General features: G+C 41.8%; 3 protein-coding genes across 6 annotated transcripts; 2 read left to right on the top strand and 1 right to left on the bottom strand.

The window, feature by feature from the left end:
* The first annotated feature begins 382 nt into the window (after nt 1-382).
* On the top strand, nt 383-8,196 carry LOC105692288 (synaptic vesicle glycoprotein 2C-like). Of its 4 annotated transcripts, none has more exons than XM_048649425.1 (11): nt 383-585; nt 3,199-3,730; nt 3,839-3,895; nt 4,933-5,094; nt 5,549-5,711; nt 5,792-5,913; nt 6,105-6,570; nt 6,657-6,874; nt 6,952-7,111; nt 7,194-7,321; nt 7,419-8,196. In XM_048649425.1, exons 2-11 carry the CDS (start codon nt 3,727-3,729, stop codon nt 7,472-7,474), a joined length of 1,536 nt encoding a protein of 511 aa, XP_048505382.1. In that variant the 5' UTR covers nt 383-585; nt 3,199-3,726; the 3' UTR covers nt 7,475-8,196. The 4 variants fall into 4 exon arrangements, with proteins under 4 accessions (XP_048505382.1, XP_012266832.1, XP_012266814.1 ...); XM_012411409.3 differs by lacking the exon at nt 383-585 and adding an exon at nt 1,026-1,458; XM_012411391.3 differs by lacking the exon at nt 383-585 and adding an exon at nt 1,026-1,590.
* A 141-nt stretch (nt 8,197-8,337) lies between these two features.
* LOC105691996 (NK1 transcription factor-related protein 1) lies at nt 8,338-13,712 on the bottom strand. The gene is made up of 4 exons (XM_012410854.3): nt 12,678-13,712; nt 12,409-12,567; nt 9,408-9,511; nt 8,338-9,316 (listed from the first exon to the last, which is right to left on the bottom strand). Exons 1-4 carry the CDS (start codon nt 13,150-13,152, stop codon nt 9,002-9,004), a joined length of 1,053 nt encoding a protein of 350 aa, XP_012266277.3. The 5' UTR covers nt 13,153-13,712; the 3' UTR covers nt 8,338-9,001.
* Nucleotides 13,713-18,022: 4,310 nt separating this feature from the next.
* Nucleotides 18,023-20,655, top strand: LOC105691985. The gene is made up of 6 exons (XM_048649108.1): nt 18,023-18,277; nt 18,340-18,540; nt 18,618-18,808; nt 18,872-19,146; nt 19,219-19,487; nt 19,739-20,655. Exons 1-6 carry the CDS (start codon nt 18,024-18,026, stop codon nt 19,908-19,910), a joined length of 1,362 nt encoding a protein of 453 aa, XP_048505065.1. The 5' UTR covers nt 18,023; the 3' UTR covers nt 19,911-20,655.
* The last annotated feature ends 976 nt before the right edge of the window (nt 20,656-21,631 follow it).

The raw sequence follows: 21,631 nt of genomic DNA, 5'->3' as shown, positions 1-21,631 counted from the left end.
AACTTTATTGCACAACAAATCTTATACTGGCACCTTACATCTTCCGTACTTGTAAACTGCTGTTCGATGATGTATTGATATGATTTTTTTATTTTTTTTTTATTTCTTGTAGCGTTCACGCCAATCATCAATAATAGTTGCCGGTTAAAGTTTTTATCCGATTTTCAGTGCCACAGTTTTTTTTTTTTTTTTTACGTGAGAAGCATATTGCTGATATATAGAACGCGTGTATTCATTGAACCAACCGTATACGTTGCTTGGAAATTATCATACCGTATAGAACGTACTACTCACATTTTCAGAATGTTGAGGGCGTAACTGGAAGTCTGCGGATCCGACCGTTCCAGACGATTTTGGATAATCCTAGAGGATCAGTTGCGGCGTTAAGATCGCAATCATAAGTTTACTTCCGACTTTTTTTTTGCATCGAATGGCAGATAAAACGATAAAAATCACTGAATCACGATCTTCCGAATGACTCAACAACGGCTACCGATTGTGACCCGGGCAAATTGTGTATACATACCGAGTGTGGTGTTCAGATAAATATCTTCACCGAATGATAATCTGAGAAATAAAAATAAGGTAATCAATGTTTGCTTTTCAATTTTATTTTTGAAAATTATTACTATCGTTATTATTCGCATTATCACCGTGTACCGTCATCATTTCTCGGTTGTTATGAGATATTTTTAGCGAAGTAAAACAGATAAAGTTATTTCCGCACCCAGTGATTAATGAATGGATAAGAAAGTGACGTTTCATCTACACGTGTAGCAGATGGTTCAATGAATCCATGTACGGTATATCAATGTGTGCGTATATTGTGTATGGTGTTCAAGAATCTATTATTGTTTCGCACAGTTTTTGTCCTTGAATTGATGATCGATTCGCAGAATCCTCGCGCTAGGTATGCAGAGATTGAAAATATTCCTACGATCGTCAATCGGTACGATAACTTGGAGATATATTAACGAGGCGCGATCGGATCGGTAGCGACGTTTCGACTGTTGCTTCAGGGGGTTAGATGTGAGGTAACTCGAGGCGTTCGGTAGTCGACGGATCGTGTGCTTCTAACAAACGTTGACTCGGTCAATGGGCGAGCGGTGCTGTCTAGAGATGAACTAATTCGCATTGTATGGACAAAAATAATACAAATCACCGCTATAGAGTCACGCGCCGTTCTACGGAGAGCATCTAGCTAACCGATTGCGAAATCTTGGTGCTATATAGTTTAAAACAACCTCTGCTTACGTTCTAATTAAGGCACGCCGAACCCGCACAGGGTCTGGGCCTGGGGTTCGGGTTCGGACGACCGCCTTCTCTGACATTGGGCCATTTTGGCTAACCCACTCGGTTTCCTCTATTTAGCGACGGTCATACCTAAGACGACGCGGAAATTTTATTGTCAAGTGTCACTAGTTTGTTGAATAACATTCCCGGAAAAAGGCGGTTCAGGTGTGATTAAGTATTTGAAACAATCATCATAAATTTGCATACGCCGTAGTGACGTGGATGTCCTGTCCCAGACGAGACCAGGCCGTCGTATTTACTTCATCGAGTGATTCGCAAAATAAAGAGAGAAAAATTGTACGAATTCCCGAAGAATGTCACCGATCGTTCATAACTAAATAATAATTTCAGATCGATCATTCGGTGTTAACAGTTTGATAAGTGCCTTTGAAATATCAGTCGTCCCCAAAGAGTTATCGATTAATCTCCTCCGCAAATCAACCTATTTCTTCTCCCGGTCCTCGAGATCCCGTTTATTTTTGCGCGAGTATCGCCGTTGATCGAATAAGCGATTTGTGTTCCGCATAAAGTTAAGTGTCGACTATGATTTCGCAATCGTTCAACACGATCGAGCGAGGCCACCCTCGATTCAAACGAAAGTGAGATATTAAAATTCGAGAGCCCGTGGGGTACTCGAAGGGGGCGGGGAACGGGGTGTTGGCAACGGTAACTGTGGCAAGTCGATAGCAAAAAGCAATTCGGTAAGATATGTCAACATAATATTGACGAGTGATACACACCGGTTGTGATTGATGCTCATTTTATTTAAACCGCGATATAACTTTATTACTTTTTATCCGATTATTATTTATGTACACGGAACTTGAATCGCTCCGATTTTCACTTCTCTGCTCGCACTTCCATTCGTATACCTGCGATTCAATTGCTCCGTTGAATTATTATGCAATAAACGAAATGCACACACCGCCGAGTTAAATAATCGAGTGATGTTTGATTTTTGATTAAGTATCGCACGGTCGGACTGACTTGCGAAATCCGCAGTTTAGAAACGCGAATAATTTCCACAGCATAAAGTACCTACATCGTGTTATATGTATATTTATACGTGTACACTCGTATGTACGTCACAATCGAACTAAATCACAACGTTATTGACGATTGTTGAGACGGCGACTGTCGAGCAACTTGAAATAATGATTCACGTCGGAGATTGAATTAATTGCTGATAACTTCTTAAAACCCGCCGACGAAAGATCGCGCAGTGATGATACCTGCGGCGTGTATGAATTTAAAACTCTCGAACGATTCCGATCTACATTCCGCAATCAGAAGTCTCTCGCTGTCGGTTATTTCAATTTATTTCTCCAAAAAAACAAAAAAAAAAAAAACTTCAGACTGATAGATCATTGTGAAATCGTCAAAAACAAAAACACAATGAACGCTAATCAGCGATGTTTCAAATTCCTGGTGCCCATATCTTTTCCGATGACACACTAACACTCTTTGTTATGAACGATTATTTGGAAAAATTGCGAGACTTGAACAACTATAGGAGTACACGCCTGCCATTAGACTTCCATAAATCGGCATGAGAACTTTAATTGTCTGGACGATCTAGCTTTTTCTGCTGACGTGATACGAATCGATGGGTGATAACTCAGTTGCTCATTATAATAAATCTCTTCGATTGTCTGATTAGATCGTATCTATAAATCGTTTGAACCACTTGATTCGTCGATGAAACAATCACGCGAGATTATTAGACCCTGCGTCGATCGAATTCCAATCAACTCAAAGCCACACATGAGTGGATGTATCCAAAATCTTAATCCCATTCTCGTTTGTCTAACGTCGATCGAAATGCAGGCCATCCAGCTATTGCAGTTGATATTTTCTCCTCGATTTCGTACGAATTCTATTCACCTATATTTTTTTCTCCTATAGGTACCAGGTCCATACCGAACCAGGAAATTCACATCTGACGCTGAATTACGTGCGATAAACCGATTGTTTTATTCCTACTGTTGTACGCCGGTCAAAGATCGTATTCATCGGGGTGATGAATGAAATTGCAGCGGATAAAATCGAAGATAGAATTAGATTTTCGAATTAGAAAAATCGGTGGAGCTTTAAAACTTCCTGGATATCTAACAAATGAATAGTTTCATCATATTTTTCGAATGAAAATACACATGTCGCTCGATTAGCTCATAGGGTCTCACCTGCAGAATTTCAACGTAAAAATCATAATTTCGCCGAACGATAAAACGCGATCAGATACGGGGTGCGAACCAATGAGCGTGGGGAACCGGCGAGCACAAAGACAAAACCCGCGGACCCGACGAAGAACAAGACATTCTTTAGCTTCACACGCGGGACGGGTTCTTCGTTGGTGTTCCTCAGGAGGAAGATTGTTTTCAACCGAGGACCGCAGCTGGTCATCGAAGACCGAAAAAATCGAAAAAAACAGCCATGGGTAGAATATTCTTGATACTTATAATTTCTAGTCTTTAATTTCCACGGTTTTCAGTCATCCGTTGCCAACGGAAGACCATCACTTTTTATTCTAATTTTTCGTTCGCAGGGTTCGATTTCTTGGCAGATGGAGGCGCCGACTTCGAACATGCCATCACCGTCACAGGTAAGAGTATCGTACCACTCAATATGATCATTTGCATTCCGATATCATTGAATTTGAAACGATTCCTCTTTTCTTTTTTTTTTTTTTTTTTTTTTTGTTCGAATCAATGATCGGGCTGGCTTTTAATACTATCACGTGAATTGCACGCCTCAAGTTATAACGTTTGATCAATCAAGTTTCTGCGTGGATTTCAACCGCGCACGTTTTGGTCCTTGACGATATTATTGGTAATATTTTCCGATAATTTCTCGTATAAACTGCTTAGAAGCGGATTCACCGGGTTCGTATCAATGCCAATCGAGCTCGATCGATTGAAGTGAAAATATTTGATCGTCTACTTCGTGTGTGGGGTATTCCACGTTGAACGAGCCAATTTTTACTTTTTGCATTGACGATTGTTCGGAGCATGGTTTCCGAGAGCCCTCGAAACGTCGAAAAAGTTTCATCAAGTTCGGAAAATATTTTAGAAAAAGTGGCCCGTTCGACGTACGTGGAATTTGTCGAGTCTCGTGAAAAAGATACGCGTTTCGTATTTTTTTCTCTAGTTTTTTTTACGTAGTTCACGGTCTCGAGGAACTCTTCCACAGACGCGAATCTCAAGCACTTGACTGATATTCGTTCCCAAGGACAACTTAACTATTCATAAGCCTCGTTTTCTAAATTCGGCAAGGTCAATGAACGATACGGTAATACGGTAGCCTTGGGATATTATTCTTGATACATTTGGTATGCATACATATCAAAATTTTCGATCGTAAAATCTGCCAGACGATCCAATAAGGTTCACTAAAAAAATATTATTTTACTACAATGGATGACCGTTGGATTATCTCTGATCCGATAACTACTTCACCTTCGTATTTCGGAATAATGCCATAAAGTAGTACGATATTGTAGCATTTCAAGTTGCTGGTAATCCATCGGTGATAATGGATATCAATCTCAGGATTTATGCGTAGAGGATAATGTAATAGAATTATGACGACGATCGGGGAAAAAGGAACTGTATCATCTTTATATTTATTGAAATATTACAGGTTTCGGGAAGTTTCATTACATGCTGTTGGCGGTGAGCGGTTTGATCTACATGAACACAGCTATTGGGGTGACGATTTTATCATTCGTTTTACCAGCAGCAGCCTGTGATTTAGAAATGGATTCAACGTCCAAGGGATATTTAACCGCTGCGCCCATGCTGGGTTAGTACGAAAACGAGAAAATTAATTCATCTCATTGCGAAATTGGTTTGATTATTATACGTATATCGTATGAAGGAAAGAAAGGGAAAACGAGTAACTTCTCTTCGAAGAACAAAGACAAACGTCTCACCTACTTGCTACCTGCACTCGCATCGTCAGTATCGGTAGATACCTAAAAAGTTATCGATTCGCAAGCTCCAAGAGCAGAGTGAAGCCGTAGAGAAGCTCCATTACAGGATTCTCTGGCTTCGACAATACGAAACATTCAAAAGTGATTAGATCAAATTGCTTCGTCAGAAATATCTCTTCGAACAGTACTCGAAAAATGACGTTTCTACCGTAGGTCGTGATCGAGTAATGCACGTCGCACCTTTTCTGCTCATTGACTGTCCCAATTTGATGTGGTTTGAAAAAAAAAAAAAAAACATATATAGAAATGTATAATCATCCGCAGGTATGGTAATCGGATCGTACCTTTGGGGCTGCTTAGCTGATACGAAGGGTAGAAAAGTAGTGCTGATAACGACTTTGTTAATGGACGGAATTGTCGGAGTTATTTCAACCTTCGTGCAGTACTATTGGGCATTCTTGTTGCTCCGATTTTTCAACGGATTCGCGTGAGTACGATCGAACGAACAAGTGCCATGTGCTTAAGAAAAAGAACGGCAAAAATTTCTCCTTCATTTTATTTCATCAGTATCACCGGCGCAATGGGGATCTGCTTTCCGTACCTTGGCGAATTTCAACCGACGAAATATCGAGAGAAAATCCTCTGCTGGATGGAAATATTTTGGACGATGGGAGTGGTAGTTTTGCCACGTGAGTTTGATTGAAAAAAAAAAATTATCCATTTCGTAACAAGTACATGTGTCTATAGTTCGATATCGACACCCTTGACGATCAGTTTATCAATCGGTTTTATCGCCTATTATCTGAACCGTTTGATTTTTTTTTAACGGTTCATTCAGATTAGTCATTCTCTCGTTTGATCTTGAAATTAAATCACACAGTTATCGCTTGGGGGATTATACCACTGGATGTCACCTATCAAACGGAAGCATTTCTCTTCAAGTCCTGGAATTTATTCGTCGCGATATGCGCCTTGCCGTCCTTGATGATCGGTCTCTGGCTCTTCGCCTTCCCCGAGAGTCCGAAGTTCCTCCTGGAATGTGGCGAGTACGACAAAGCGCTCAAAGTCTTTCAGCATATATACGCGCAGAACACGGGAAACGATCCTGAAACATATCCGGTGAAATCACTTCTCGAAAAACCAATTTCAAGGGAAAAAAGTCCCAGGAAACTCAGACTCCACAAACGGAAAGATCTGAAAGTCCTGTTTTCCGAAGTATGGGACATGACCAAGGCCCTGTGCAGGCCTCCCTATCTTCGGAACACTTTGATATCCTGCGCGATTCAGTTCGGACTCACCAGCAGTTATTACACATTAATGGTCTGGTTCCCAGAGCTCTTTACCAGGTACGTGAACGTATTCTTCATTCAACTATACGGAGTAATCTTTAGCAACGATACTCTGATTCACCCCCATACCGATCTAATATCAGGTTCGAGGAATTTTACGAAGATCACTACGGAGAAGAGGCATCCGTATGCATAGTTTCGTCATTGGAGGATAATTCTACGTTAACTGACCCTTACGGTTGTGAAACTGAGATTGCCAATTCCGTATACTTGAACACACTGTATATAGGGATCGCGTGCTTACCTGGTGCCATCATACTTCCTTTATTCGTTCATAAGCTGGGAGCAAAGTTCTTCCTAAGTAAGTAAAACTAAAACGATCATTCGCTCGTGTTCGAGCCGACTTGGGGCTGATTTTTTCCTTTTACCTGTTTTCAGTCGCCTCACTTCTTATTTCCGGCGGGGTGACCATCGGATTTTACTTCGTAGTTAATGCTGATCAGAATTTGATTCTTTCGTGCATTTTCGAAGCGCTTACTTCACTTGGTATCTCTTTGGTCTACTGTATAATCGTCGACTTGTTTCCAACAAATCTCAGGTGATCAACGTAGAATTTTCCAAATTTCAGAGTCTGTAAAAATTTTCACCGCGTCAATTTTTTTTAATTCGAATTTTTTCAGAGTCATGGCGGCCGCGTTATCGTTGACCATGGGTCGACTCGGTTCCCTGATTGGTAACCTCGTGTTTGGTTACCTAATCGATCTCGCGTGCGTTGTGCCAATCATTCTTTTCAGCGGCTTCCTCTTCGGTAAGTCCAAAAAAAAAGAAAAAAAAATAATAAGAAAATAATCCTCCCCGTGACTTAATTTCAATCTTATTTCATTGTTGCTTTTATTCTCATACAGTTTGTAGTATTCTTTCGTTCTTCTTACCGAGGACCGGGAAAGATACCCTGGATTAAAAAGAGTCCTGCCGCACAACAGAGCGGGTTAGTCTTATTACCATCGTCATCCGTCGTTTGGAGGATTTCTTTTCTCTCCCTAAGAAAACATGAGAACGAACAACTCATTCAAATTCATTAAACTTTACCGTCATCGAACCATGCGATATTTATTGAGTGTATATACGTACCCTGCAGATACCAATGAGGATTTCGACGATCTGTGATCATTTTGGATACTTCAGGGGTCGATTGAAGTATCTTCGCAATGATACGCGTACCGTAATACACGCACAACTTTGTTTTCTGTATCTAGATTTAAAATTATAAAATTGCGGTAGTATGAGGAATTTGGCAACGCATACCAATGCCAACGGCCATAAAATGCCAATCATCGCTTGGCGATCATTGGGACGGCCCGATCAAGAATTTCGCTTCAATACTTATCGACAAATGTACATAATAGGTATACGTATAAGATTTTCTTCATTGTCAACGATCGTGTCAATCTATCTTTGGAATATTCCACACATACTGCATAACATGAACAAATTATTCTTATTCTTATTCTTATTGTTATTGTTATCGTTATTATCATTATTATTATTATTATTTATCTTTACAAGTCTGCAATTATTTGTAAATATAATAGAAGATATAACTATGTGATAGTAATATTGACACTAGTATTATGTAATAATGTATGATTGTGATATTTATCAATAAATATATGATAGACTCTTCCTTTGTTGGTGTTTCGTTCAGAAGAATTCAGACGTTTGTTAAATTTAGCGACACGGACTTTCCAGACTTATCGTCGAACGATCAACCGTCGTCGGACTATCGTTCGCATCTGAGATATTTTCACGGCGATAGCATAATTTCGAAGAGCCGGTAGTCGTTGTACATTGCTTATCATTCGTTTAATCGTTCATATATTTATAGGTATGTACAATAATATAGTTGTAGACATAGTAGATGAGTGTAGTCATAATTCTTAGTAGTAGAATTCAAGTGGAATGGAATAATGCTATTTTTTTACGATGAGCCGCGATTCCGCGACAGTAATCGCGGAATGCAACGAAATGTTGTGTACTCCTATTTACAAAATAATTAAATATATAATATACCTTGACTCGTTCACGCGTATCGTACGTGTAACTATATACTTATGTATACTTATGTGTAATTATTCTGAGGTCGATTAAGATTAGTACAATGTTCAATTTTTCGTCAATTTTTAGTTTAATTCATGTATATCTTTTTTTTTTTAATAATTTTGCTTACGGGAGTAAATAAAAGTGAGAATTTCACACCACCATCCCATCTTTCGCCATCTGTTGGAGAATTTAAGGGATGGAATTTACCCGCGCTACGGCGATGGCGAAAGAAATAAAAATCGATATATTGCACTCCCCCAGTAAGGTGTGTTGTACGCAGGTAAGGTAAAACGATTTTACAGAAAATATCTGACTTACTATACGGGTAACAATTATTATTTCTACCTTTCATTATAATTATCATTGTTGTATTTAGAAAATAGAGATCTCAAACGTTACCGGGCGAAGATGTTATCGGGCGCGTCGGTGATAACGTAGCGACGCCGACGGGTGTAGAAGCGTCTTCGGGGGTAGGTGCACCGAACATTAGAGGAGCGGCGTAATACGGCAGGAGAGGATATTGCGCGGGAGGAAAATACGTCGGGGGAAACAAGCCCTGACGTTGGGCAATTTTCAGACGTGATGTTAGCTGTTTTTTCCACTTAGTCCGACGATTTTGGAACCACGTTTTTATCTGGACTTCCGTAAGATTCAAAGACTTTGAAAGTTCCATTCGCTTGCTCACGCTAAGGTACTTGTCGAGCTGCGAGAAATCGGAAAAAAAAAGTCATGAGAAATCGGACGGGGATTCTCACGGTTATTGATAGACCTTCGAAAATCCATTCTCAACTTACTTTGAATTCAGCCTCGAGTCTTTCCAATTGTTTCGCGCTGTACGCTTGACGGGGTTTTCTGTCGATTCCGGGCTTTCGCGATCTCCGTCCGCTAGGTTTTGGAGCTGAAACGAAAATCATGACCGATTGTAACGCCGTTATCCGATGATCGTTAATCACCGCAAATTTTGTTGGCAGATAAAGCGATATTACAACGCTACAAGAAGGACGATAGTTTAACACATTTTTTTCTTCGCATATTATATCTGCACGTATACTTTGCTTGCGGATCTAATTATGGTAATAATTGAGATATTCGTATATATTACAAATTGTACATTATAAACGATAATGAGATTGAGTAAAAATATTTTCAATAGTCTCATCCCGTCGTCATCTTTTGCACGAGCTGAGCCGGGTGCTTAATATTTGTTTATTTATTTCATATTCTCTTTATTCGAAACTACATCATCAAATTTTACGATCATGGTAATGAGACAAAAAAAGGATGCAAGAAAAAAGTGATTAAATTACGAGGATACTAGAAACGATTTCAAAAACGAGGACATCGTACGATGAATTAACATAGAATTTTTGAAAATTCTTCAAAAATGACGAGGAAATATATAGAAGCACAAAAACAAAACGGAAAAAAAAAACTCAAAATTGTAAAAAAAACAAAAAAAAAAAAATTAAAAAAATGGAAATATCAAAAACTATACGAACGCACACAAAGAAATGAAATTACCAAATATATCTGAGATATGTGGGATTGTTTGAGTAACGTGTGACATCTTAGAGTCAATAAAGACGGTCTCCTGGTGGCAACAAGGTAGGCAAACAATTTATGCTGTAGAGCGTTTGGGTGCGATTATCGGTTAGGTGTAAAAAAGTTTTACACATTTCCGTTAGTTAGAAATTTAGATAACATTATTATATGTTTAGCATCTGTACAATGCTCTCGGACAATGCGAAAACTTTTGCCAACGATCGTTGCATCGTAATTTCGTACGTACGAAACGGAGTTGAGTATCATCTCGCACGTCACATCGCAATTGGTAAATCAGTGCAGGAGAGAATTTCAGAAACGCTCGACGCATCCCATTGTGAATGAGAATCGTTTATCCCGCTTCGAAATATACGTGCACGTCAATGGTGGGTATGTATACGTATGCACGGATGGATATAAAGTACACCTGTGTAATTAAAAACGTGTGAAAACTTTTACATAATTTGCTCACACGCGCGTACGAAGTTAGCCGTTAAAAGCCACTAAAAAATAAAGTACATCACGGTTTTTACAAGTCTCAATTTATTATCCTATTGCGATATACGCACGGTCCATACTGCTGCGGGATTTTATATTCTATTTATTCAAGACCCCTCCCTCTCACCCTCCCACCCGCCCCCCCTTCCGCCGTTCGGTTTGTTTCTTCATCTATTAGATTTCTTCTAAAAATTGCATCGCTTTACGGGAGGGCTCCTCGAGATGTGTCACAGGTATTCTCGCCCTTTTGCTGTGTACACACCTAGGTTCGGTGTGTTTACCTAGTAATTAGACAAGAGATGGTTTTTCTACGCGAGTTGACCAATATGTCACGTGTTTGAACAATAGTTTAGCGTTTTTACGAGGGGTATCTTCAATTTACCCGAATAATGATAATGGTGGTAAGTAAATAAATAAATAATGAACAAATGGTTGCACGCACGAAAAACTACTCGGAGGATGCTTTTTTTTTTTTTTTATTTTCATAACGTGCGAGACCATTACAATGCACGATGTATGGTATATCCGAGAACTGACAATTGCTTTATACGCTGTGGACACCGAATGAGTTATGTTCTATGTATGCCGTAAGAAGGTGTTAGTCAATTTGAAAAGGGAGGACCCCACAGGGTAGCTGAGAACCTGAAAAAATTGCAATCAACGACGTAGGTACCTACGGATTGTAAAGGAGAGATAAGACCCTTGATCAGCGTTTACGGGCTGTTGAGAAAAGTGACGTTTTCGCTCCGGTAAATCACGAATTTCACGAGTCGGTTCATCCGAAATGGTTGACGATCATGTGCTCCAATCGCCATTTCGATTCGGTAAAATACACGCGTTTGTGACGATCAGCTTCGAATTTAATTTTTACGTTTTTTTGTGGGGATCAGTCACTGGTCCATCGCACGATCACTATTTTATTGCGGTCGGGTGGTCGGCAGACAGTCGGGTGGTCGTGAAGAGCGACTCAAGATCATGGCAGACTCAAACGGAGAGTAGGAACTATAAGTACACGGTCGAACGCACACACGGAATCCACAGGTACATTATTATATTTACAAGGGAGATGAGAGCTGGTCAGATGGATGGGCAGAAGATTTACGAGTGTGTTTAAGTACTTAGCACCTCTCGCGAAGGTAGTTAGCGCGTCAACGCCAATAAACCGGCCTCTAACAAGATGGCGGACCGCAGGTCGGAAAAAAGAATATATACTTTGGACAGGGATGATGCGGACGTCGGGTGTGGCTTTTTTGTGGATCTACCGTCATACTTCGTTGCATTCGTGTCAACGATGAGATGACAATTCGAGTATAGCGTCGATCGCGCATCTGGTCTTCGGAAACGCGTCGATGAAAATCCCCGATATATATATATATAATGGAATGACCTTGCGGATATTATGGAAGAGAATATCGTTCTTCCGGTTTCGGCGAAATCAGGGGTATTATCGGATGTGGTGAGAAATAAGGAGTTTCAGCGGCGCTTTCGGTATACAGTAACAATTTTCGTAATGGCTTTGGATCACGCGAGCGGGCCATCAACACCGTGACGTTCACGGTTTCCCCACCCCGGAGGAGAAGATAGTCAGGAGTTTATAACACCCCATTCTAACACCTTGGATACATAAAAGCACTCTATGCCACAATGGATGTACCTATCGAAGCTACGGCGATCTACGAAATATGCGAAATTAATGCTCTTTGTTCAAAAAAAAAAAACTGGTTGTACAAATATATCAAACTCTTTGATTTTTACCTTGCAACCCGAATAGCTGTCCAGGCTTGGACTGCGCGAACCAACCGCTGTAAAGCAGAGATGCGGACGCTAGAGACGCTGCGGTATATCCTGTGGGATCAGCCAGAGCCGTTTCAGGATAAGAGAGACCAGCCGTCGAGTACAAAGCATTCGTGAAACCTGTTCGTTGTTATTAAAATTTGGGTTAATCATAGCGAATAGAGATATCGAACGGTCCGGTATGATTTAACAGCGGACAAAAATATTTCGTGCCAACGAGAATCGAGTACCGGAATGCGACGCAGAAATGGCCGTCGGTTTGACAAAGTGTCCTCGATCGTCCTGTTCCTCTCTATCGTCCTGCTCATCGTCGTCTCTGTCTCGCTCGCTGTCGATTTCTATATCCGCGTGATTGTTTCGTTGATTTCTTCCGAGTATACTGTCGATTGAAAAAGCGTTGTTCGAAGCAGCGGTAGCCGACGCGTTGATTCTGAGTTCTTTATTCGGTGGAGTTCGCCGATACTCTCTGCAGCTGCTGCTGCTCGAATCGCTTCCGTATCCGGAGTTTGGTTCCTGATTCGAAATTGGCGAGGCTAAATTTTCATCGTTGAGTTCGCGATCGCGTGATATCCTAGACTCGACGTTGCAAGGAGTTCGGATATCCGAAACGCTTTGTGACAGCCGAACGGAATTATGAACGTCGCGACGGACGGCGTCCCTTAATTTCACTTGGTCTTCTCTCAGCTCCATGTCCGACAGAATCATCAGACGATTTACGCTCAATGTCCTCGCGACGCGGTCAATTCGCTCGCTGCGGAGCGTCCATTTCCAATTTATCTTTTATCGATGCACTATCACAATATTTGCGATCCCTCACCCGGTCACTGCAGTCCGTCAATCATTTCTTTACCACCCCGCACATTTCAGATTCGAATATTGTAGAACGTGATTTCCGACGAGATCGGTTCTCCGCGTAACACAAGTTGAATATCAATCAGCGCTTTTCGAATCACCGAATCTCACGATGACGTACAAGCTTACGGGAAACAATTTCACGACTAATCTCCTCCTCCCTTGTATCCGTCGGAGAGCATGGTTCGTAGTGCGATATGACAGGTGGCACGTGTCCGCGGTCCATCGGAACATCCCTGCCTCCGCCATCCAGCATCCAACCTCCAGATTCTTTCTTCCTTACTCTCTTCCAGGGTATTGGAAATATCCTCGTCTCGCTGCGCGGCGGTATCCCCTCTACGACGAAAGTGGGACTTCCGTCGGTGGTTCTGCACCATATCATCCCGCGTAGGAGTCCAGCCTCCGAGATCGGAGGTGTACGTCTCGTCTCCCTCTCTTCTCCCGTGTCCTCTTATCCCCTCCCCCTCTCCCTCCCGCCGCTATTTTCCGACCATTTGCGACACCCGATAGGAGTAAAGTACCGAAAAGGACCAGATTTATTCATGCGGGTTTTTAAATGTTGGCGTAAAGCGGTTCACCTCGCGACACCCGTATATACCATATACCGCTCTCTTTGTAATATGTCCCGATCGTCCTGCGACGAAAGAGTATTTTTGTAATTTTTTTTTTTTTCTCTTTTTTTCTTTTATTATCATCCTTTACGCGGATAAAACTTCTATTATCCGACAACTCTCGGCTCTCCGTCCTCGTAGAAATGATTATACATTCGTATCGGGTTTTGTATCAAGCAGAGCCGATCGATAAACGATCGATATAACTGCAATCGATGGATGGATGTATTTTTAAACCCATATCTATCGCGAAAGAGTCTATGGTCTTACGATGTAAACCAATCGTAACAATCGCACGGGTGTTTACAGAGTACCAATAATACCGAGGCATGGTGTTTTCGGTCGTAAAGATTCGATCATTATTTTTACTCTCTAAATACGTGATCGCCGATGCTATTCTATGTATATCCTCGACGATATGTGCGGCGTACATAATGTAATCCGTACGAGGTGTACAACGCATACGGGGCGCACGAGTAACCGCGTACGGCTGCACCGTATTATATGTATACAGATGAAATTAAATATCACTAAACATCAAACATCGTTTGAACTATGACACGTGCTAACGATTATTCGTCACGATAACGATAATACCAAAAAACGAGTAGACAATCTACTCGGTTGAAAGGCGAGAATGATCGGAGGGAGTTCGTTAAGTGCGGAGCAACACGCTTTCCGAAAGTCTTCGAGCGCACGCTCCGCACCTCGCCTCAATTTCTTCAGTTTTTTCTTATCTTTCACATTTTACTCTTCTATTTCTTGTTGTTCTTCTTTCGCGCGTTGTTTTTGTTTTTTTGTTTTTTTTTTCTCTTCATCCCTCACCCCGCGCTTCGTTCTCCGTTTCATCCATTGAAATACCCTTTCCTACAGCCTCGCACCTACGTCCTCTTCGTTGAGTGGCCGCTAAGATCTTCAGCCCCCTTCGGCAGCCCTTTTTCCCTCTTTACCAGCTACCGACTGTACTACCTCGTAACCCAACGCAACCTTTTTCTCAACCTCGCCTTCCGTGTGATTTATATGTTTGCGGGTCTGAAATAGCCGCTTTTTACAATATATTCCACCCCCTCAGCCTTTTTACATGTACATACCTAAAACAAAATACATAACGCGTCCAACGTCCTGCTCCATCTTTTCTTTTGTTTTTTTTTTTTTTTCTTTCACTTTACTTGATTTCTCGCCATTTTTGTAACGTTACGCACACCATTAAATATACGCACAGTTGCTGAAGAAGGTATCTGAAAATTATTAAAGTTTTGAGCGTGATAGTTTTTCGTCGGTCATACGCTCATTCTCAATCGTACGATACATTTTGTCGTACAAAATGGGGAACAGAAAAAGAATCGTTCCGCGACATTTGGATGAATACCAAATTTTCGTCGCAAGTTTTCAATTAAGTCTCCAGAACCGTGCGAATGGAAAAGGTAATAACGAATTACGAAAAAGCTCAGTTAGTCGGTTGAAGTACCGCCATGGATGATGCGGTCGGTTTGTACGTAAGATGCGTTCTTCTCTCCATAAATTTCCGAAACGATTTGGGATTGGCCAACGCGGCGCATGCTTCTTCCGCAAGCACCGCCCCGTCTTTTGCAACCCCCGGCGTAAGTTTTGCGTTGGCCGACCAAGGGTAATCCAACCCTCTCTTTTTTCTATTTCACTTAACATTTGTAAAAGGATCAGCTCATCCTCGGTTGGTTGCAACCTGCAATTTTGTACGCTGCGAATTGACAGTTTTACTCAGGGGCTTATTGGCACCTCGACGCTAAAATCGATCCAATGACCGCAAAAAAAATAAAAATCAGATCCATTGTACTTGTGTTCCGATTATAGCGATTATGGAGATTCTCGAGGATTGTATTGTCATCTCGAAATAAATTGAGAATTTTCAGGGGACTCGATCACCTCATGATTTTTCTGTTTCAAAGCGAATATCTGGTGCGTGTAAAATGAGATTTTGTGAAAAAATTACTTGCTGGTAAAAAAAAACATCTCGGCCCACATGCTTTCGTATATGTATGGTTTATGCGAATATCGATACGTGTATACCATCGTTTATCGAACAATATTGAACGCGTTTTACCACCGCAAGGTTTCCGTTCTCACGCTACACCTCTGCATCTTCCATAACTCTTCCTGCCCTCCCCACTACGTATACCCTTCCAACGTCTTTTACTAGCCTTCCCTCACAATTTTGGCAAGAAAAATAAATCCGGGAATAGCGTACACAAAACGTGCAAAATAAACTGGTTTCACAACGCCGTTACACATATGTACACGTACGTGATAAACGGATATTCGCTTTCTTATAAATATATATGACATTTTTTTTTTTTTTTTTCATTCGTTTGCTCGTTCGTGATTTTGGTTCGGTGACTGCGTCAGATATCCCGTGTATTAATTGCAGGGAACACGGCGTACAGGAGCCCTTATGTAACCTAAGCTCTGTGGTAAACACGAGGAAATAAGTAGTAAGTGTGTTATACCTGTTAATATATATTTAGTGTTGGAAGGATACGCATAAAATCCCCTATCATCTGATGACATTGCAAACAAATTTACCCTAAAACGGGGTATAGGTTGTACACGAGCTTAAGGGAAATCTGACACCAATGATTAAACACGTTTATTAAAAACCACTTGCGACGCTCTTATGAATGTTTTAGGTTCCGAAGTAGGTACGTAAGGTGTGTGTGTGTACACCGGTGAGGGTGGGACGGGAACGAGGAGAGGAGGGGAGCGGAGGGGAGGGGGGGGACGCGCCAGAGGATATCCCTGCGGGATGGAGTGCCGTGGTACAAGGGTGAGAAATGTAAGTGGGGGTAATGGGAGCTTTGTTCCCCTGGGAACAGCCTCACCTGTCTAATATCTCGCTAGAGTGGCTATATTTATGTACCTATAGCTGCCAGTTACGAACCACCAAAGAGAGATGAAAATTAATAGCTGCTGCAGAAGTGGGAACACCAAAGTATCGCAGTTGGGCATCCGCTATGCGGTACGAGGAACGCGTTACGCGCTCCATAGATAAGACTATGTAAAGCTACTCGAAGGTTTTCCAAGCCCGTAATTTCTTACGAAAATTCGCATCGTCCTGCGGCCACATCGCTCTACTGGTTTTTTGCGGTTCTTCTTCCATTTCTGCTCATCACTGCGATGTGCAATTTTTTACAAGCCCATTTTTGCAGTTTATCGGGATGAAAGAGAAAAATTTAGCGAAAAATAGAAAGACAATCCAGCGGATCATTCGCGTTCTGTTTTTTTTTTTCTTACAACACGCATTTTTCCTCGGAACAAGTAATTTTCTTATCTTCTCTGATTCAGAGAGGGTACGGGGATTATTTGACGGTGCGTGTTAACCCCCCTATATAATTGTGTCTACCTACGTTTCGTGTGATTGATCGTGCCAATTACATCTCGTAGCACGTTTCAAAGGTGCAAATGCTCCGTGAGAATAATACCTATAGGTACCGGGTGTGAAACCTATAAGCGTTAAATTTCCTGGGGGAATTTCGGAAATTTAATGTTAAAAGAAAATCATCTGTACGAGTGTTCACGGGACAAAATAATCGTCTTTCCTCTTTTATGATTTTTTTTTCTGTTTTTTTTTTGCTCACACTTTGCTCCATTCGCTACGCACGTAACGTGCGTGGCCGAAGATGCATAAAGACTCTGAAAGTATAATGCGATTCATTACGACGCCGTAGCCAAAGTCACCAGACCAATAATATTTGATTATCGTATTTACTGTGCATTTGTCTTTCGGAGCCCGAGAGAGCGAATCAACTGCGATGCGAATCGAATATTGAAAGATCGTTGTTCATCCATGTGAGAAATTTCGAAAATTTCGAGTAGACGATTCTCGAAATTTTAACAGAACCGCAACGTCCGGAGCGTTCAGCGACGGCGATCCCGAGGAGTAAAAAAAAAAGACACGAGTTCCTGTTACCCCTGTATATCTACTTAAGTGTTTCCTGTAGGTGACAGCGCGTAGAAAATTGCGGCAATTATTCTTCCAGGTTGCACAAATTATCCGAAGCTTTGGAGCGCAATTCTACCAGTCTAGGAAAGAATGGTCAGTTTTTACTGTATTCTTCTCAGGTGAACAAGGGAATCGAGATGTATATTCTACGGAGTTTCTTTCTCATCCTATTCAGTCGCGTCGTAATTCTGACGTCCAGAGAAATACAAGAGTGTTACGACGACGGTGCCGAATTTTGTATTTATCAGGACGACATTCTTTCAGTCGATCTGTTGCCGGATTCGTTTCTATTCATCGACTCTCAGCAAAATATCGAGTCGGCGAACGACACGTCGAAAATAACGACGGACGGTACAATCGACGAAGCTTTCAACTCCATGGGGTTTCACAGGTGAACATTTTTTTCGAAATTATCAAAAAACCCGTGCGGTTACGAAGTCCCGATTTTTCCAGAAAGAAAATGAACGAATTTCTGTGCCACGGATTCCTGGCCGAACAAATCTTAAACGAAGTGGGAGGAGCCCGAGTCAAAAGACGCCTCGAGAACTCCAACGAAAAATCGTTCATCGAATATTCGGAGGAAAACAACGTTTCTATACACGACAAACTCCTCTCGGACGAAGGAAGTTCGAAGTACAAGGATTGGTTGAAGAGGTGAGTCGGTGATTTCGTTGTCCTTCGTAATTTTTAAAAATTATCGCTGACAAACGATCGATAATTTATACCGAAAGAACGACGACACTGGACGACGTCTATCGTCACTACTCTCCGAAAGCCAGGGGTAACAAAATCGGCAAAAAACAATCGGCCGACAAGCGTTACGACGAAAGCGAAGAATACGACGGCGCCGTTACGGGTTACGCGATGCCCGGTCCGGCGTCCACTCCAAAGGTCGGAGGATACTTCGACGCTTCCGGATCAGGTATGAGCAAAACTTTAATTCAAAACTTAAATTTTTTCGTGAGCACGATTCCCCGTTCTCCAGATCATTACCCATCGGCTACCGGTCATCACTCTCATCACGCCGACTACTACGATCATCACGGTGGAGATTTCTACCCCCAAATCCACGAAGAGCATATCTACATACCGAATCATCACGAGAGTCATCACCACGACTATCACAGACCGAGTTATCATCACCACGGAAAAGGGAAGGGTCACGATCTCTCGCTAAAGGATTTCTTCGAGATCGCGCTCACCGCTCTAGCGTTTCTCGCGTTCGGACTCTTCATCATACAGTTGATAATGAATGCCACGGTACGAGTTCAATATTTGCATGGTGATGCTTCTCTCAATTTTGATTTCTACCGAAAATTTTTCTCATTCTAGAACGCTTCCACGGCGACAGCCGCAGCCATGTTACAAGCAGATATAGATGGGATGCGTTTCAAACGAGATACGGGTGATACATCTTCGCCGTTGGGCTACTCGGGGAACCAAGAACTGAACGAGCTTTCTCACCGAGTGCTCAGATCTATAGAAGCAGTTTTGGTAGCTCATCAAGACGGCGGGAATTGCTTGCGTAGAACTTTGTGCGAAGACAATAAACACTCGAAAGAATACGAAGGCGGAAGAAGAATCTGGGTACCGGTATGGAGGTCAGTAACTGTAACGGTAGCATATCGTGTAATCAGAATTGTGTCTCACTCGAATTTTTCACGGCGGATGGTCACGAAACTTTTATTAACTGCAGAAGCAATGTACGGTTTCTGCAGTCAACAGTTTCGGAACATCTACCCACGGTCGAGATTGACCGTTTCATTTTTACCTTCCGAGAATCGTGGACGCTGAAAAAATCGATCGCCCCGAGAAGGTTACGAAAATTTCACATCGTTGGTAAAATTTTCAGTTTGGGTATGAGCTGGTTATCCGGTCGGATGTTGGGAAGGTCACCTTGGTCGACAACGTTGGGTTCTCTAAAAGCAACCGTTTTGGGTCTCGGTGGTGCCGACTGCGCGGTTCTCTTCCCCGACTGCGATCTCAAAGAGGAAGTTACCAGAAGACGACGGAGGAGGAAGTGAAAACAAACGAGGGTTTTACCGGCTGTTGCAAGAAGAGGCAACTGGCAGACTCGGAGATGGTCGAAATCGACGCGCCGAGAGAGCTTTTTTTATATTTACTTTTTCTCATTCGTATCAGGATTCGGAAAGTTGAACGTACGGTGTGCAATGGAAACGGAATTCAGCATAAGAATGCAGGTGGAAAAGACAATTTCGTGACCGTTGAAAGAGCTTGGAAAGTTTTGAACTTATCAATTTTTATCTGTCAGAAGACTTTTAGGTGTGCAAGCTATCTATCTTGCATTGTCAGAATAATACCCGGATAGCGCGCCGTGGTTTGAATATGAAAGAGGCGTGTGTTTTTTTTTTTTTTTCTCTCTTTTTCTTCTCATCTTCTTCGGAATACTCATGAGATCGGCTCGAGGCTTTATTTGCGAATTCCCTATAGCCACAATTATTCAAAACGTAAAATATCCGAGGCTTGGGAACCGGATGATCATGTTGGCGCCTAGAAGAGAACCCTCGGGAGGGGAGGCGTAAGAACGATAAATAACAGTTGGCGCTTTAAAAGTTTACGCATAAATTATGATTCCTTTCGCTGAGCGCCATTACGGCTGTTCAAACTTTTTCGACTTGATTTGAACGCATGTATTTATACACCCGCACTGCGTCCCCTCCTCCCACTTATAGGAATCAGAGAGAGGAGGTGACGGTAAATCAAAGTATGGAAAGAAAGCTCTTCATTAATCCGGCATCAGTTATCACTTTTCACCTTAAATCTGAATAATACAAAGTGCTGAAACTTTGCTAAGACTTCTTTAATTTCGCAGCTCCTTCAAAAAAGGGGCGCTAAAATCGAATGAAAGCAAATGCAGATAATAAATCTTTTGAAAAACTTTTTAATCCTCCCAGTTTGCCGGCTTTATCATTCACTTGAACACCGCAATCGATTCCTCACGGTATTCGTACGTAAAGTAAACGTGCAGGTATAAAAAGAAACCCTCACCCACTAATTACCGATGATAAACGAACAGTTTCGTCGGCTCTACTTATTTCACTCACACAGCAGCCATGCTCAGTCCAGATTCATCTCAACGTTGATCTGATTCCTGAGAAGGTACAACGAAAGACGTAAATTCATTTTCAGGATAAGCTTTCCACCCGTTTATATACAGCTGTTTCAGCCAGTAAAATTTTCTGCAACCTCCGTTTTATGGTAGCCATTCAGTTGGCAGCTGCAAGAAGCGCACAGCGCGACGTAAAGTCTTAGGGAACTTTGTATCTGGGTCATAAAGGTCGGAAAGAGATAGATGGATAAAAAAGGAAAAAGAAAACTGCGCGCGGTGGAAAAAGAATTTTCAGGGCGGGGGTCGACTGATTTAGACTTTCCGCATCCACCTGCAAGCTTACATTATCGATGCAACACTGTCCAAAGTTATACCTTTGACAAAACGGGAGCTTGCCCTGAAACAAAGTACCTCGCGTACGTATCCATACTTCACGCGGTACCACACCAACTTTGCATTCCACCGACGTTAACCGTAAAACTTTTCACACGGACTAAAAAGCGATCCTGTCGATCTATCAAATCCAGATATCTTTCCGCCCCAACAAATTGCACTTACGTACACTTACGTACCCACGAACTTCCGGTGAGATGGTCTTGAATCATCTCGACGGTCGCGGTAGATTTGGAAAGATTTAACATCTTTTCAAATCAATGGGAAAATCTCGTCCAACTA

The sequence above is a fragment of the Athalia rosae genome, chromosome 1 (assembly GCF_917208135.1).
Source record: "Athalia rosae chromosome 1, iyAthRosa1.1, whole genome shotgun sequence".
In the NCBI taxonomy this organism is placed as follows: Eukaryota; Metazoa; Arthropoda; class Insecta; order Hymenoptera; family Athaliidae; genus Athalia; species Athalia rosae.
Note: the sequence above shows the minus strand (reverse complement) of the source record. Positions and strands in the feature narration are given on the sequence as shown.

What these genes read in the sequence shown, in the direction of transcription:
- LOC105691985 (XM_048649108.1), top strand. Translation starts at nt 18,024, where the DNA reads ATGTATATTCTACGGAGTTTCTTTCTCATCCTATTCAGTCGCGTCGTA. An exon ending in TACAAGGATTGGTTGAAGAG is followed by an intron (nt 18,541 to 18,617) that starts GTGAGTCGGTGA and finishes TTATACCGAAAG; the next exon opens with AACGACGACACTGGACGACG. An exon ending in AGTTGATAATGAATGCCACG is followed by an intron (nt 19,147 to 19,218) that starts GTACGAGTTCAA and finishes TTCTCATTCTAG; the next exon opens with AACGCTTCCACGGCGACAGC.
- LOC105691996 (XM_012410854.3), bottom strand. Translation starts at nt 13,152, where the DNA reads ATGATTCTGTCGGACATGGAGCTGAGAGAAGACCAAGTGAAATTAAGG. An exon ending in CATTTCTGCGTCGCATTCCG is followed by an intron (nt 12,568 to 12,677) that starts GTACTCGATTCT and finishes AACAACGAACAG; the next exon opens with GTTTCACGAATGCTTTGTAC. An exon ending in GACTCGAGGCTGAATTCAAA is followed by an intron (nt 9,317 to 9,407) that starts GTAAGTTGAGAA and finishes GATTTCTCGCAG; the next exon opens with CTCGACAAGTACCTTAGCGT.
- LOC105692288 (XM_048649425.1), top strand. An exon ending in ACATGCCATCACCGTCACAG is followed by an intron (nt 3,896 to 4,932) that starts GTAAGAGTATCG and finishes GAAATATTACAG; the next exon opens with GTTTCGGGAAGTTTCATTAC. An exon ending in AACCGCTGCGCCCATGCTGG is followed by an intron (nt 5,095 to 5,548) that starts GTTAGTACGAAA and finishes AATCATCCGCAG; the next exon opens with GTATGGTAATCGGATCGTAC.